The sequence below is a fragment of the Apaloderma vittatum genome, unplaced genomic scaffold (assembly GCF_000703405.1).
Source record: "Apaloderma vittatum isolate BGI_N311 unplaced genomic scaffold, ASM70340v1 scaffold15800, whole genome shotgun sequence".
NCBI lineage: Eukaryota > Metazoa > Chordata > Aves > Trogoniformes > Trogonidae > Apaloderma > Apaloderma vittatum.
Genome location: NW_009692986.1, coordinates 1 through 15,138, shown reverse-complemented (window position 1 = coordinate 15,138; position 15,138 = coordinate 1). Strand labels below are relative to the sequence as shown.

Below are 15,138 nucleotides of genomic sequence, written 5' to 3'. Positions count from 1 at the left end.
TTCTGTATTAGGTGGTTTTCTTTCTGTAAATGCTTCACATGATACTCAAGTTTTGGCACTGTGTTCTCTGCCTGGAAGTGAAATGCCAGTGAAAGGTTTGTCCAGGTGCGTAGAGCAACCTTGTTAGCACAGAGGTCACTTTGGGTAAGTTTAGTGTTTAGACTGGATTATTTTATGCTAACGGGATTTGTTTCATAATCTGAGCCAAAGCAAGCCCTGCAAGGACCCTTTCAAATTGAAGTGACTGCTCTTTGCGATTGGATTTTTCTGACTGTAGCAACATCTAGCTCTTAGAAAACTTTTTGTATTGACACTGGTTTCTCCTCCAGTACTGCAGATCAGCAAAGACGATGTGACTGCACTTCAGTGTAAAGTAGTGTGTCTTATCCAGAACGGGAACTTCAAGGAGGCCCTCGCTGTAATCAACACCCACACTAAAGTATTAACCAGGTGAGTTGTGTCTTGCTGTACTTTACCAAATATGAAACTGTGTTTCCTTGAGAAGCTGCTGCAGGGGACTAGCAGGCAGCAAAATTAAGAGCAGGAGGTGCTCAGAGCCATTGGGATCGGGCTTCCGAGTGAAACACCATTTTATTCTGTGTGTGAGAAGGAGTCTGGAGTTTGAGCCAGTCTAACGTCTTGCTGTTGCTGTTGAAGGGGTTGTCTCTGATCTAGTTTTCAGCCACCTTCATGAGCTGATTCTCTTTGTTGATGTGGTTGAGCACCATAGCTGGTTCAAGGGAAGAGAGAAGGCACAAGTCCTGGACAGCAGCAGCAAGCTTTTGGCGTGGTGCAAGCCCTTTGTGCATGTTCTCAAACTCAAGACTTTGGAGACTGCTTGTGTTTGAGAACAAGTCAAGCTTCATATTTGCATTATTAAGTAAATTCTAATTTTCTTCCTAATAAAGTTTCTCTTTGTGTAACGACTGGAATGAAAATTGTTAACCAAGTACTGCCTGGCAGCAAAATTTTTATATTTCAGATACTTCTCTTGTTAAGGAGCTTTCCAGAAAAGCGTGTTCTAGTATGAGTGCTATGAGAAGCTACCCTTGTTTCTGTTCGCATTTGATTTAAATGTAATTACCTTATTCACAAATTTCTTCTTTCCTGAGATGAAAGATGTTTATTTTAAGTTTTTCCGACTTTTTTTTTTTTTTAGCATATGGTGAGGAGGAAGAGTAATTTCTCTAGATTCAATTTGCTTCTGTGTCCTCCCTATAATTTCTTTAGCTTGCCTCTACTGTGTGTCTCTCTATATCCTGCAGAGCAGGGAAGGTGATGGTTCTTGCTGTGTCTTGAAGTTGTCCTTTCCTGCACTGAGGCTGGCCGACTGCTTAGCTTTAATTCTTCATGCCATTTATTTGTTTTCAGACTCCCTTAATACTCAGCTGAACTGATATAATTTTTGATAGGCAAAGAAACAGGTGACAAGTGGCACCAGTGATGAACTATGGGCAGCACTGCTTGATTTTAATTTGACTTAAGTAGTAACTCAGGAGGTAGGTGGAACATAGCGCTCAAGGTTCTGTGTGTTTGATAATGCTTCCCTGCTGGCATGAGCTTGCTTTGAAGCCAATTTAGTTTTAATATCAGCAAAACCTTTTGCTGCAGTTCTCCTATGCTGATATTTCAGAATAGGTTAATGTTACCATTGGCTTAGTGTCAAACTGTAAGAGGGACTGGGTTTTGTAGAATTTCCTTTGTCTGAGTCAATTGTCTTTGAAAGCTTGCAGTAACAATCTTTTGCTGTACTGATATGCTTTCTCCTTAAGAAGGAGTCATGTGAGGAAGTTTGGTATTGTTTTACTTTTAAGATTTGATTCACATAATCAGGAGGAGGTGGTGGGGCAGGGAGACATTTGAAATGCCACGTCTGGAAACATCAGAAAAAAAGGAACTTTTTCTTTTAGGTGAAGTTTTGATATTCCTTTTCTGCTGAGCGCAAAGTAGGTTTAAGATATTTTCAGCACTCAACAGATACATAATTCAGTAATCTGGGATCACGTGCTCACCTCTGGTGTTTGGCTCTTTGGGAGCGTAGCAGTCTGTGACTGCTCAAAGAAGTGTGTTCGGGTGGGTGAATGCTGCTGAACGAAGACTACAGTGCGTGCTGTCAGCCTTTGTCTTGTCCTTGCAGTGACGTTATTGCCTTTGAGAAGGCCTACTGTGAATACAGGCTGAATCGTATTGAAAATGCTCTCAAGACCATTCAGAGTGCCAGTCAGCAGACAGACAAACTGAAGGAGCTTTATGGACAAGTGGTAATTACACGTTTTTCTTCTGGGTAGGAGTTTCATATGCTGGATGCCTTGTCCCCCCTCTAATGTGGGGCAAATATGGGGACAGAATTTCCTTCTGTGCCTTGAAGGTAAGGAGAGGCACAGTTCCCAACAGCTCCAGCTTCTGTGGAGCTTCAATCACCTGTTGCTGGAGGCAGAGATGATGCTGGAGGCATCTTGTTGCTGCTGAAACAGAACAATCTATTTGTGACTCCTTCTCCCTTTCTTGCCTGATAATAGCCATCTGGCTGAGGGGGATGGAGGGTGGCAGAGAGCTGATGAGATTTACTTGTGTTGAGCCCTCTGTTTGCATTAGATACCTATCCCAGGAATGGTTTGTGGGACCTGCCGCTACAGGTGTTAAAAGTGAAGCAGAGAAGAAGTTGCGTTTCTTCTCTGGTTTCTCCCTGGTTGATCTGAACAGTTTTGTGAAGAATTAGCTATTTTCTCTCAGCTGCGTGAAAGACCATTCATTTAACCTTTCTCACAGAGAGGTGATCTAATGGGGGAAAAAGACTGTTTGAGGAAAAAACTGTGTAAACTGCTGCTTTTAAAAAAGCTGGTTTAGGAGTAAGAACTGTGCCGTTTGTGTGCCTGTATCTGATGTCTTTACTAGAGTCCTTGCAAAGAGTTTGCTTGTAAAGATAAGATACATATGTTAGTCATACTGAGCTTAAAAGATATGATGCTCTGCTGGTGCCAAGCCACGTGGGAGGGAGGAAGCTGTAGTTGCTAGCATACCCAGGGAAATATTGTTCTGAAGGCTAATCCCTTCCGCTATTCAGTTGTACAGGTTGGAGCGTTATGACGATTGTCTGGCTGCCTACCGGGATCTCATCCGTAACTCCCAGGATGAGTATGAGGAAGAGAGAAAAACCAACCTCTCTGCTGTTGTGGCAGCACAAAGCACATGGGAGAAGGTGATGCCGGTAAGTAAGTATGTACGTGTATGTGTGTACGAGTGAGAGCCAAGGAATAAAGGGTATGGAGTCATAGGTACTCAGCAAGATAGAAATGCGTCCCTGTCTCTTAATAACTTCTCAGTGATGAAGATCACTTAGTAGTTCCCCCTCTCCAGAGGACTAAACACTTTTATTGTTCATGAGTTATCCTTCACCTTCGATCTCTGGGAGACTTATTTGTAGATGTCCGAGCAGAGCAGAAAGTACCTCTCTCTAAGCCTGCCTTAGGCAGAACACCCGTGGTGACTAGCACTTTCCTCTGCCTCTTTGCCCTCTTGCTCAGGGTAAAGCTAACTGCCTGGATTACCCAGCCGTGCTTGGGAATATTTTTGTTAATGAGCAGTGTGGATTGTAACCATCTCATTTTTTCAGAAATGTTTGTCCTTGGAGGTGTGTACAGCATGCTCAGCTTTCTGTTCAGCACTGTGGATCTGCTTCCTAATTTTCTAGAGCAGTGATTCTTACTTGCCCTCTTTTAGCAGCCTAAGTAGTCCCCAAATTCAGGCTGGAGTTCTGTTGCTGCCTTGTCAGTTGTCTCTGACTTTGTGTAGTGTGAGGGAAGATCCTTTGCACGATGAATTATTGGCTAGGTGTGTCCCCCTTTAGAATTGCCTCTAAATTTGTTTTGCAAGGGGTAGTTTGCAGGTACATGAAAACTATAGCTTGTATCCGTTGCCTGTCAGATCTGTGTAGATTGGTTGGTGTTTATGCAGTGTTACATTTGCTTTTTGTGCTAGGAGGATTTGGGCCTTCGAGAAGCTACCTACGAGCTGTGTTATAACAGTGCATGTGCATTGATCGGGCAAGGAAAGTTGAATGAAGCAATGAAAAAACTACAGAAAGCAGAAGGTAAAAACATGGTGAGGTGAGAGGGAAGCTTTGTGTGATAGGAGTAGTTACTCTGTAGACATGCTTAATCAGACAGAAAGAGTTTTTGAAAATGTAAAAACTGACCAGCAGCAGGATTTGTTGTAAGTTTCCAGATGGTTCCTGACAGAAACAGTGTTTTTGTGGAACTGTTCCTGTGCAGCTCTTTTCCACAGCCATGTGGCATGAACCATCTCCTGGCTCTCTTACAGCCCCCTGACTGGTGTTCAGTGCCTTTGAGCATTTCTTTGAAGTAGAAATTCATCATAAGTGTAATCTCTTCTCATAAGCGTGAGATGTTTCATCTATTCGGACTCCTAGTTTCATTGGTATATGTATATTTAAATGTGTACTATGAAAAATAAAAATACTTAATGTCTGAATTAGGTGTGAAATTAGTAAGAAGTCAATAAATGAGCTCTTCTTGTGAGGATTTTTTTCTATGGGGTCGGAGGGGGATTTTGTGTGTGTTTAAAAAGAAAAATAAAAGGCTGGGATGGAGAGTTAGGATGAATTAGTTTATTTCTGATCTAATTGCTCTTGTGAATAATTAGGTCAGTTCTGTCTCAATTTTGATGATAGAGTAGCAGTTCTCCCCTAAAACTGATATATTGAGCACCTGCATTTGGAACCTATGTGATAGTAGTCCTTCGGAGAGCAAAACAAGTGATGTTCTAGTGAGGTATTTGAGACAGTTAAAAAGTGACTGGTATCTGTAGTGAAAATTGATGGAATTGCTGCCCCATAAAGGGTAATGTCATCTGAATATTGCAGGCTTGCAGCACTTCCAAGGGGGTGTGCAGTTGCAGCTGAGTGATCCCTGTGGAAAAGATCGGGATTTAGGTTTAAGGAAATTTGTTCAGGAGAGACTGTGTGACTCTGCGCTCCGAAGGTGTCTTTGGGAGGGATGGTGTCTCCTGTGCGTTTAGCGTTTCTTCTGCGTCATCTAGTCTTCTCCCTCACACTTGGTCCCAATCATCATCACACTTGTAGTCTGGTGTGCTGTTGTAATGCTGTAGAAGTTACAGGGACATGTGAAAAAAGTGTACATTTCCCCATTCTTCTAGGTTTTTTTTTTCCCTAAGGCCTTCTGAATTGTGTTCTTCATTTTATTTTCCCTCCTAGAGCTGTGCCGCCAGTCGCTGTCGGAAGACTCTGTAAGTTTTTGATGTTGCTTTGGAAAGTGTTCGCTTTGCGCCAGCGTGAACAAGGGTGCGGTCATAAAAGTGTACTGCCTGTAGCCAGAGAGCAACCAAAGCTGCCCTGCAGTATTACATTACCCAGCAAGACTCAGCACTGCTGCTGGTACCTGCTTCGGAGGCTGGGGCAGCAATCGTGGCCGTTGCAGAAGGGTGACTCTAACACCACTGGCTGTTTGCTGCTGCGCTCCTCACGCAGTTGCCCGTGCTCGTGCAGGCAGGATGGGTACAGGGTTGTCTGAAACCTCCTGCTATCATAGATTCGCAGAATGGCCTAGGCTGGAAGGGACCTTAGAGATCATTTAATCCAACCTCCCTGTCATGGGCAGGGACGCCACCTCTCGACTAGATCAGGCAACACGTGGCGACCTGTGGATGAACACGCTGAGTGGGTGGTGGGAAATGGAGTTTGTAATCACTGTTGTTGGTTCAAGCAGAGGGACAGATTCAGCGCACAAGTTATGGGCATCTTCACATTCTTGCAAGAGTAGGTGAAGCTTTCTTCTTCTCCTGGTTTAATCCACGTATGCTTGTATTTGTGCTGTGCTGCAACCCTCACTTGTAGTGGCTGGGGTGCTTTGCTGCTAATACTACCCAAGAGAGCTCATAGACATTAGCCAGCAGAATGCTGAATTCAGGGTAAGAGAGGTGAGATGGCAGCTTTTCTTTCTTTTTGCCTTTATTTTCTTTCAGGATGTGACAGAGGAAGACATTGAGGCTGAACTGGCCATTATTCATGGGCAGATGGCATATATCATGCAGCTGCAGGGTCGTACAGAGGATGCTCTACAGCTCTACAATCAGATAATTAAGTTGAAGTGAGGGCTCTTTTAAAACAAATGCTCAGTCTTCTATCCATAGGGAGACTGATTAATAACAATGTACTTTCTGTTTTGCTTATCTGCAGGCCAACAGATGTCGGACTGCTTGCTGTCATTGCAAACAACATCATCACAATTAACAAGGTATTCAGTTACTTTGCTGCTTTCAGTGCGGCCCTTCCTGTTGGTTCTCTGCTTCTCTGGAGAGAAGGGGGATAATCAGGAAAGACTTTTTCCTAAATAAGAATTAAATCACAGATTCAGAGACTTTTTCTTCTTCAAGGAATGTAGAGAAGTCTTCTTATGGTGTTTGATTTCTCCAGGACCAAAATGTCTTTGACTCAAAGAAAAAGGTGAAGCTGACCAATGCAGAAGGTGTTGAGCATAAACTCTCCAAGAAACAGCTCCAAGCAATTGAATTTAACAAAGCTTTGCTGGCAATGTACACTAACCAGGTAGGAGAAACTGATCTGCACTAAGTAGCTACAGATATACTCTATGGGTGTTTGACTAGGCAAAAATGGATATGCAGCTGTTCTGTGTCAGAAGGTAAGACCACTTGGGTCAGGCACGTGGGTGAGGAGAAAAAAAAAATCCTTAAAAGAACAGCCAGCTGGTTGTGTAGTGACTTGAGCATTGCTTTAAGGAGGACTGTGTTGAGATGACTAGAAGACAAGGGGTACGTGGGGTTCTCAGATGCATCTGAAGTCCTGCTAAGAGGTTCAGTGTACCCATTTCAGGGAAGCCATCACTAGCATTTCTTCTTAGATACAGCTGATGTTAGCTGTGTGTTAAGTGCTTGCAAAGGTTGAGAAAAGTGTATTCTCTCTTACCACTCCTCAGGCAGATCAGTGCCGCAAGCTGTCAGCAAGCCTGCAGTCACAGAGCCCTGAGCATCTGCTCCCTGTGCTTATCCAGGCAGCCCAACTGTGTCGTGAGAAGCAGCATGCAAAGGCTGTAGGGCTTCTGCAGGTAGGTTACAAAAAAGTACTCCTTTGGCCAAGCTCCATTTAAACTTGTGCTTTGTGTTCTGGTGTGCTATTTCCCTTGGCTTATTTTGTTAGGTTTAAATTTCCAAGGATTTCTGACTGCTTACTTAGGTTTCTTTTAATACTGCTGGAAAGCATTTACACCCAACTGAACAGTCCCACTTTTAAAGGAAAATAGTTCCCTTGCACCTCTGATTTTTATGCTTAGGAAGCTATAGTAGACTTCTAGGGTAAGCAGCGGGCTCTCCTGCTCTGCTTGTAAGCAGTTTACAACAGCCTCTTTTTTTGAAAGGAGTGAGTGGCCTGGGACCTAAATCTGAGAGGTGCTATGGGCCGCTAGCACGGTTTGATGCCCTTCTCTGGTGTGTGCTCAAGCGTTTCTGTGCTGGAAAGCTTTCTTTGGCTCTTGCCAGCTTGCTGTGACTCTGACCATGAGATGTGATTCACCAGAGCAGCAGCCTGGCACCCACACAATTGTTCTTTCCTCTGACTCTTAGGAGTTTGCAGACCAACACCCTGCCAATGCAGCTGAGATCAAGCTGACGATGGCCCAGCTAAAAATTGCTCAAGGTATCCAGTGTCCTCCTTTGTTGGGAAGAGTCTGCACGTGGTAATAGTATAAGGTATAAGGGGTGAGAAAAACAGGCTATAGGGAAATCTTTGCTGCAGTCACTGTTGTGACACATGTGCAGAGCAGAGATGCTTTCAGTCGGGTATTGTATATATGTGGCTATGTCAGGATAACTCTTAGCTTAATATGTAGATGTCCAGGCTGCACAGATTTCTGGCAGAGACATGCACAGTCTTTGTGAATAATAGAGCTGAACTTGTTCTGGGGCAGAAGGGTCTTGGGAGCAGTGTGGGACTCCTTGGTGCTACCATTCGTCTATACAGGTGGGTAGCACAGAGGTCCTCCTGGAAGGGAAGACCATGCTTGCAGAAAGGTTGCTCCTGAACCCTTGAAGGATGTGACAGGGGCAGAAAGATTCTTTGTATGGAGGCCTGTCCTTAATTCCTGGAAACAGGAGGTGTTCTGAGAAAGGGGATTGTGATGTCACCATTGTTTACTTTTGGAAGTTCGCAGGCAGGGTGGAGTGTTATCATGCCACTCACAGTATGTTCCTCCCTGTCTCTCTTCTAGGCAGTGTCACCAAAGCCTGCATGATCCTGAGGAGCATAGAAGAACTGCAGCACAAGCCTGGTATGGTAAGCAAAACTCAGTATGAACTGGGTGAGGTTTTTCCCTTGTAGCACAGCTTTGTACTCTCCACTCCTTGTCTCTTCCATGTGGTTTTCACTTGATCTGAGTGCCTGCAGGAAATTTGAGCCCATCTTCCTTGTCTTGGACAAAAGTTGGATTATAACTTGCATCAGGTGGCCTGAATGTGGCCATGGAAGTGTTCTGCCTGTCAGCAGAGGTGCTCTCTGCCTGTGTTCCCATTCTCTCGTAATTCCTCAGGCCTGTGTGTTGCCTGGAATTACTTGCGTAACGTGACTGGAGCAGCCGCTTTGCTGGTAGGTACTGTTGAGAAGTTCTTGAAGCGGCTTTAGGACAACAGGCATTAGGGAGAAAGTGCTGTATGTTCCATCCCCACAGTGTCATTCTGGTCTGTGTGCATCTCTACATCTGATATTTGGGAAAGCCTGATGACCTTGAAAAAGCTTAGGTGTGCAGTGTCAGCATCTTGAGCAGCGACTGACAGTTGTAGGCCTGTTCCCATTGCAAGTGCGAATTATCAGAGTAATTCATGAGGGCAGCCAGCAAGACCAGTTCCTTGCCTTGTGTCACCTCTAGTTCTGACTGGGGTGTAAACAAACAGGTGGTGTCTGTATCATGTCTTCACTGCTGGTTTCTTTTTTCGTGGCTCTTGGGATAGAGAATGGGAGAAGAGAAAGGTTTTCTAATGGAACTGCATCCAGTGACAAGCAAGGAAAGTGCCAAGACAAGAAGGTTCTTTCTGTGAATGCAGTCTTAAGCTTGTGCTATAGGGGAAGGAGAGGTGGAGACATTTTTCTGGGACGCCCCAGGGGAGGAAGGTCTCACCTGGATATCCTGTTACCACAGCTGGTTTTTAGGGACAGGGCAGAAAGTTCACATTGACTCTGCCTTTAGGAAATCCTGCCATTTAACTGCTGACACTGTGGCTATAGAGAGCTTGTGTGAAGATCTACTCTTGAATGTTTGCAGGTGTCTGCGTTGGTGACGATGTACAGTCATGAAGAGGACATTGACAGTGCAATCGAAGTCTTCACGCAGGCTATCCAGTGGTATCAGCAATTCCAGGCAAGTCAGACCAGAGGAGCTAATGTGCAAGGATTTGTCTCGGTCTTTTCTAGCTAGTCCCATTCATCCTGTTGATGCATAGCCCCAGCAGCTCACCCAGTTGGGGCTTTGGAGACCTGTGAGCGCCTGTTTTGTGATCGCTCATTTTAGCACTGTTTCTTTATTTTAGATGTGTTGTAAACAGGGAGCAGCAGCTCCTGTCAGATTAGGAGAGTGGGTCAGTGGGTGCCTGAATGTAGCAGTCAGGCCTTCTGCCTGATTAGAAAATGTTGTGGCCTTGTCCCATGCAGTTTTGCCTCACATCCCAGAGTGCAAACGTGGCCTACTTTTGACATGACAGTGTGCCAACTTGTTTCTTCTTGGCCACGTGTCAAGGGAATTAAAGCCAGCTAGAGCTGGGCTGCATGCTCTGGTAATAAGGAACTAAATATGGCTGCTGTGTTTTCCAGCCAAAGTCTCCTGTCCATTTGTCGCTGATAAGGGAAGCTGCCAACTTCAAACTAAAGCATGGCAGGAAGAAGGAAGCAATCAGCGACTTGGAAGAGCTCTGGAAGTGAGTTGGGTGGTAACTGAACAGGAGGTCTCCACCCAGAGACCTCTGCAGCTCTCTGATGCCAGGCAGTGTCTGACAATGTTCGTTGACTGGTGGTCCTCATTTAGAGTTGCTTTTGTACATGGGCCTCCAATGCAAAGCCATATTTTGTAAGGAGAGGAGATTGTTCATTTGACCTATAGCTGATGCTCAAAGGAAAACCTGGTTGACTTGTCCCAGAGGCCTTCTGTGTGTGGTGAAGGTTGCTTTAATGACTGCGATACATCTGAGACCACAGACTGACATGCCTGCTGCCACAGAGAGCAGCTATGCTGCAGCAGCAAGCACTGCATGGTGGTAACAGTCTTTAGGATGAATGTATACCTTGGTAACTTGGTCCTTGTCTTCCTACAAAGGCAAAACCCAAAAGACGTGCATACTCTGGCACAGCTTATCTCTGCCTACTCCCTGGTGGACCCTGAAAAAGCTAAAGTGTATCCTTTTGATGATATCAGAGCAAAGAAAGAGGGGTTTGAGCATTGCTCCTTTGGATTTCAGCTGTGTGGGGAGTTCAGACCCACTCTCACCTAAAGAAAAGCAAAGAATATCTCCAGAACAGCTGCATATCCAGGTCAAGTTGTCTGGAGCTACACTGTTTCCCTAACTGGTTTAATTACTGTGGGATCCCAGGACTCTTTTGTCTTTGGCCTCCTTCTCTCTGAGGATTGATAATTTAGGGCTAGGTGGAACCAAAAATAGGAGCCTCTCCATCTTTTCTGTTGAAATCTTAAACCTGTGGTAGTAATGCAGGACTGTGCCACATAAAATACGGCTAAGATTTGACCGACCCAAAATACCACGTTTGCGTACTGCCTTTGTGAACAGCTTTCAGAGGAAGCTGCTGCTTTGTGCCTCAGTTTTCCCATTAATGTGAGGACCATGACAGTCAACCAGCTCATCCCAGCTTGTGTAGGAAGCTGGTGAGAGAGCCTGAACTGGCCCCATAAGCCTGTCTGGTGTCTGCATTGCCAGCAGGTCGAATTTGTTCAAGCTGAAGTTACCTGTTGCTATCTGAATAAACTGGGCTGTTTCATCTTTTTGCTGGCTGGTTTGCATCCCTGAACCCTTCCCTTGCAGTCTTAGCAAACACTTGCCTTCCTCAGACACCATGTCACTGAAAGTAGATGTTGATGCACTGGAGAACTCCCATGGAGCAACCTATGTTCGGAAGAAAGCTGGAAAGCTCACTGGAGACAACCAGCAGAAGGAGCAAGGGTAAAGTGGGCTGCTGTAGCTCTGCTGACATCAATTTTTGGGATGGCACAAGAACCACACCTGGTGTGGTGGGGTTATTGCTGGAGTGAAGGCAGGCTGGTGGAAAGGGAAGCCGTTTAACTGCGAGGAGCTTCAGGTAGCAGCAGACGAAGTTTTGCAAGAGATTAAGAACGGTTTGGCTTCTTTCAAGGCTAGTTGCAGTTGACTTGTCTGCTGTGTCCATTCTGTGTCACAGCAGCTGCTTCCTTTTTTATTTTCAGGCAAGGGGATGTGAAGAAGAAGAAGAAAAAAAAGAAGGGTAAGTTGCATTTCCTAGCTGTTGGCATGGTACAGCTCCAGAAAGCTCGCCAGATTGTTTCTTCATATAGCCAGCCTTCAGTTCCCCAGGAGCTGGAGCCCTTTGCTGGAAATGGGTCCCTGTGAACCCGGATCTTCATGATAGCTTGTTTGAATGGGGCATTTTTCCACAGAGGTGAGAGCAGGACCCTGATAGGATGATGTGGGTTGTTGGACTCCTTGTGCTTCCTGACTGCTGACATCCCATGCATGTGATACCTCTCTCCTGTGTTGACCCCAATCTCATTTCCTGACATGGGATGTTCTGCAGGAAAGCTGCCGAAGAACTACGACCCCAAGGTGACTCCTGACCCTGAGCGGTGGCTTCCCATGCGAGAGCGTTCCTATTATCGTGGACGCAAGAAGGGCAAGAAGAAGGATCAGGTTGGCAAGGGGACTCAGGGTTCAACCACAGCTGGCTCCTCTGAACTGTAAGTACCTGTTTGACAGGGCTTGGTGTGGAGATTCACTCCTGGGCAGATGGGAGGGCTGGGTTTGTGGTGCTTTTCTGCAGCTTTGTCACCACACCAACCACGTGTAGAACAAATGAAACTGTACTTTGGCATCTTCTACCTTCTGCCAGCTGCTCTTTCTGAAGATCCCTATAAGTTGCTGAAAACTGAAACAATATGATAGGCATGCTTGAAGGTGCCAAGGTGCAGGTGAAACTCCCATAGTCTTCTAATGCGCTTTTCTTAGCTTTGACAATGAGATAAATTTTTACATACTTTCTCTCGAGCTATTTGCTTTCAAGTATTTTGGCTGCTGGAGAATGACAAGGCATGATTTGGGAAAACACTATACTTAGAAATTGACACATTATTTTAGCTGGAATCAGGGTTTACCATTGTGTTTGAGGCGTGGCAGCAAGTTGGTGACTTACTAGCATGTCAGAGAGGGAAGTACTTCTAAAATAATAGCAATGCGGGAAGTTGCCAGTGCTGTCTGATAGTTTCTCTTTACACAGCTGTCTCAAAGCAGAAGTATGAAAAGCCTTTTGTGGCACTGTTGGCTTGAGCAGTGTTTGCCAGGAAAGCTGGCACAAAGGTGCCTTTGTGGTTAAGGAGCGAGAAAGGACGTTGGGTTTGCGCTGCCTTCGCGTGGGGGCCTGAAAGGCTTCTCATGTTGCTTGAGCTGTCACACGTCTATTCAAAAGTTAGCCTTGCTTTTGTTGTTGAGGACTTACACTATCTAGTGAGCATCAGTGAGAGGTGTTTGCCTATGCTTTGAGACATGCTCCCATCATCCATCACTCCTTCCATATATGTTGAAGCTTATGTAAGATCTCATTGCATGAGTGTCCTCCCATACATAATGCTACCTTATGCTCTCTTTTGGGGCAGCCGTTATTTTTCACTGTCAGCTCTCTGCAGTAGCACCACGTCTTGCAGGTAGTTGTGAACCCATTTGGTATCTCTTTGTCTCATCTTCCCTGCAGGGATGCCAGTAAGACTGCCAGCAGCCCACCTACCTCCCCTCGGCCTGGCAGCGCCGCAGCTGTGTCAGCCACAAGTAACGTCATCCCTCCCAGGCACCAGAAACCTGCTGGTGCCCCGGCCACCAAGAAGAAACAGCAGCAGAAGAAGAAGAAAGGAGCTAAAGGAGGGTGGTAAAAGCAGGATGTGTAACCTCCCTCTCTTAGTGGGTGATGCTGGCTGTGGAATAAAGGTCAAAAGCAAGTGCTGGCGAAAGACTGTTGGCATCCGGATTTCTGTCCTGCCTGTCAGTGGTCTGAGGGGAACAGAGGGATGATGTAGGCACCGAGATGTGTCTGCTCACCAGGTTGCCGCCACTGTTACTTAGGGTGTTGCCATCAACCTCAAATGCAGTGCTTCAGAGGAAATCTGTCCATGTTGCCAAACATGTAAAAGATGTGAAATAATCAAGAGCTGCTTGAAGTGTAGGTCCGTGCTCCTCCTGCATATGGTGGTTAAGGCCCTTAGCGGATTTATCTGACAGTGTGTCTGACTATGTCTTGAGTTTTGGAAAGCAACATATGGGCTAGATTATACAGGAGAAGATAATCTGAAGGAGGAAAATGAGGCTATGAGGAGAAGAGACAGCAAAGTGTGCAGCAGCTGATTTGGTGTCCCCTTTTCTGCATGCCAGCTGCTTTATTCTAGGGGGCTTGTGTCAAGGGTTAGGGCTAGGCTGGCCACTAGAGGAATGACAGATGCTCTCTATTACCAAAGGTGAAGGGAAAGGAAATAAGGCAGAGAGACTTACAGACTGGAAAAGGAAACTAAAACAGCTTTAATGAAACAAGAATAGTACTAACAAGTGAAGAGTGACAATAATATGTATATGAAAGCAACATTGAACCCAAACCTCTGATGGCAACCACCACTGATACTGCAGAGCAGACAGGCACCAGGGAGGTCCCAGACCAGACACGGCAGCAGATGGGAGCAGGATGCAGGAGGTGGATTTGGAAACACATGGATCAGGATTGAAGACAGAAGAATGGGCAGGGTCCTTGGACACTGGCCGTTGCCCCCATGATCCTTCAGCTTTATACTGAATATGATGTATATGAAATAGAATACTTTGTTAGTCAGTTTTGGGTCTCCTGTCCACTCTTCCTTGGAGGTGCAACTTTTCACTTACTTGTGATGCTTGCGGCACGCAAGTTTTACAGGTGACCTTGGTTCTTGTAGGAGCAAGCAGAATAAGCAAGAGCCTTTCTGCATACCAATCCCGGTAGTATCTATAAACGTCAGGCATTATCACTTCTAGAAGCAGACAGTGTCTGCAAAAACATGCTGATAACTTCAGAAAGTGCAGCCTCAGAAGAGACTGAGCTGAACAGTAAAATCACTGAACAGAATTGGTTCTGGTTCAGCTCAGACCAGGACAGCTTGGCAAAACAAGAGTGAGCTAAACCAAAGTGGCTGCGAGTTGTGGTGGGCTGCGTCGAAGAGGCCTTGTGCTTCTCATGTGGAAGCTGGGGTGAGGTGGAAGCCGTGTTGGGTCTCCTGGCACCCTACAGGTAGCCCCCAAGCATCTCTCAAAACTATTTTTCCATACATAGACTTTCAGTTGATAGAAACAGCACAGGGAATGTTGTCAGATGTCAGCCCAAAAGGCAAAGGTTTCTACATCTGAAAGAATTTAAAGCAAAGGCCTGAAGAGCTGGAGAAGAACCGAAATGTTACTGTGGCTTTAAAAAACCCCAACTTTTAGTCCCCATGGAGTAAAAAATCAACTAATTAGAATCCAGTCTTTATTATCTCAGCTGTACACCTGCAGCATCTGTAAAGGGTCTGAACGTGTGCTGTGCTCCGAGTGAGAAGCAGCCCCGAGCAAACAGCGTTACGAGTGGCTGGAGGGAGTCACTCGCTGCCGAGTGCCGCACAGAGGGGGGGCCTGTTCTAAATGACTGTCTCTGGGTGATGTGCGGGAGCGGTGCCCTGCGGCCGCGCAGAGCCTGGGGTGTGATGTGGGGAGAGGAGATCCCGGAGGAGAACGCAACCCCCTGTTCTCACGGCGTCTGGCGCCGCTCAGATGGAAACGCTGACTTGTGACCAGTCTGCCTGGGCAGTGCCCGGGCTGCTTCCCCGGGTTCCGGGGGCGAACTGGGAGCAGAACCCGTTG

General features: G+C 45.9%; 1 protein-coding gene across 1 annotated transcript; it reads left to right on the top strand.

The window, feature by feature from the left end:
* Positions 1 to 329: 329 nt before the first annotated feature.
* SRP72 (signal recognition particle 72kDa) lies at positions 330 to 13,237 on the top strand (the record flags this gene model as incomplete). The annotated part of the gene is made up of 18 exons (XM_009877209.1): positions 330 to 450; positions 2,138 to 2,261; positions 3,065 to 3,208; positions 3,979 to 4,090; positions 5,234 to 5,265; positions 6,001 to 6,125; positions 6,215 to 6,272; positions 6,452 to 6,583; positions 6,972 to 7,100; positions 7,615 to 7,687; positions 8,259 to 8,323; positions 9,306 to 9,401; positions 9,851 to 9,954; positions 10,350 to 10,427; positions 11,071 to 11,208; positions 11,469 to 11,506; positions 11,816 to 11,975; positions 12,983 to 13,237. Coding segments are annotated over 18 exons (1,904 nt in total), but the record flags the coding sequence as incomplete, so codon positions are not given.
* Positions 13,238 to 15,138: the final 1,901 nt, after the last annotated feature.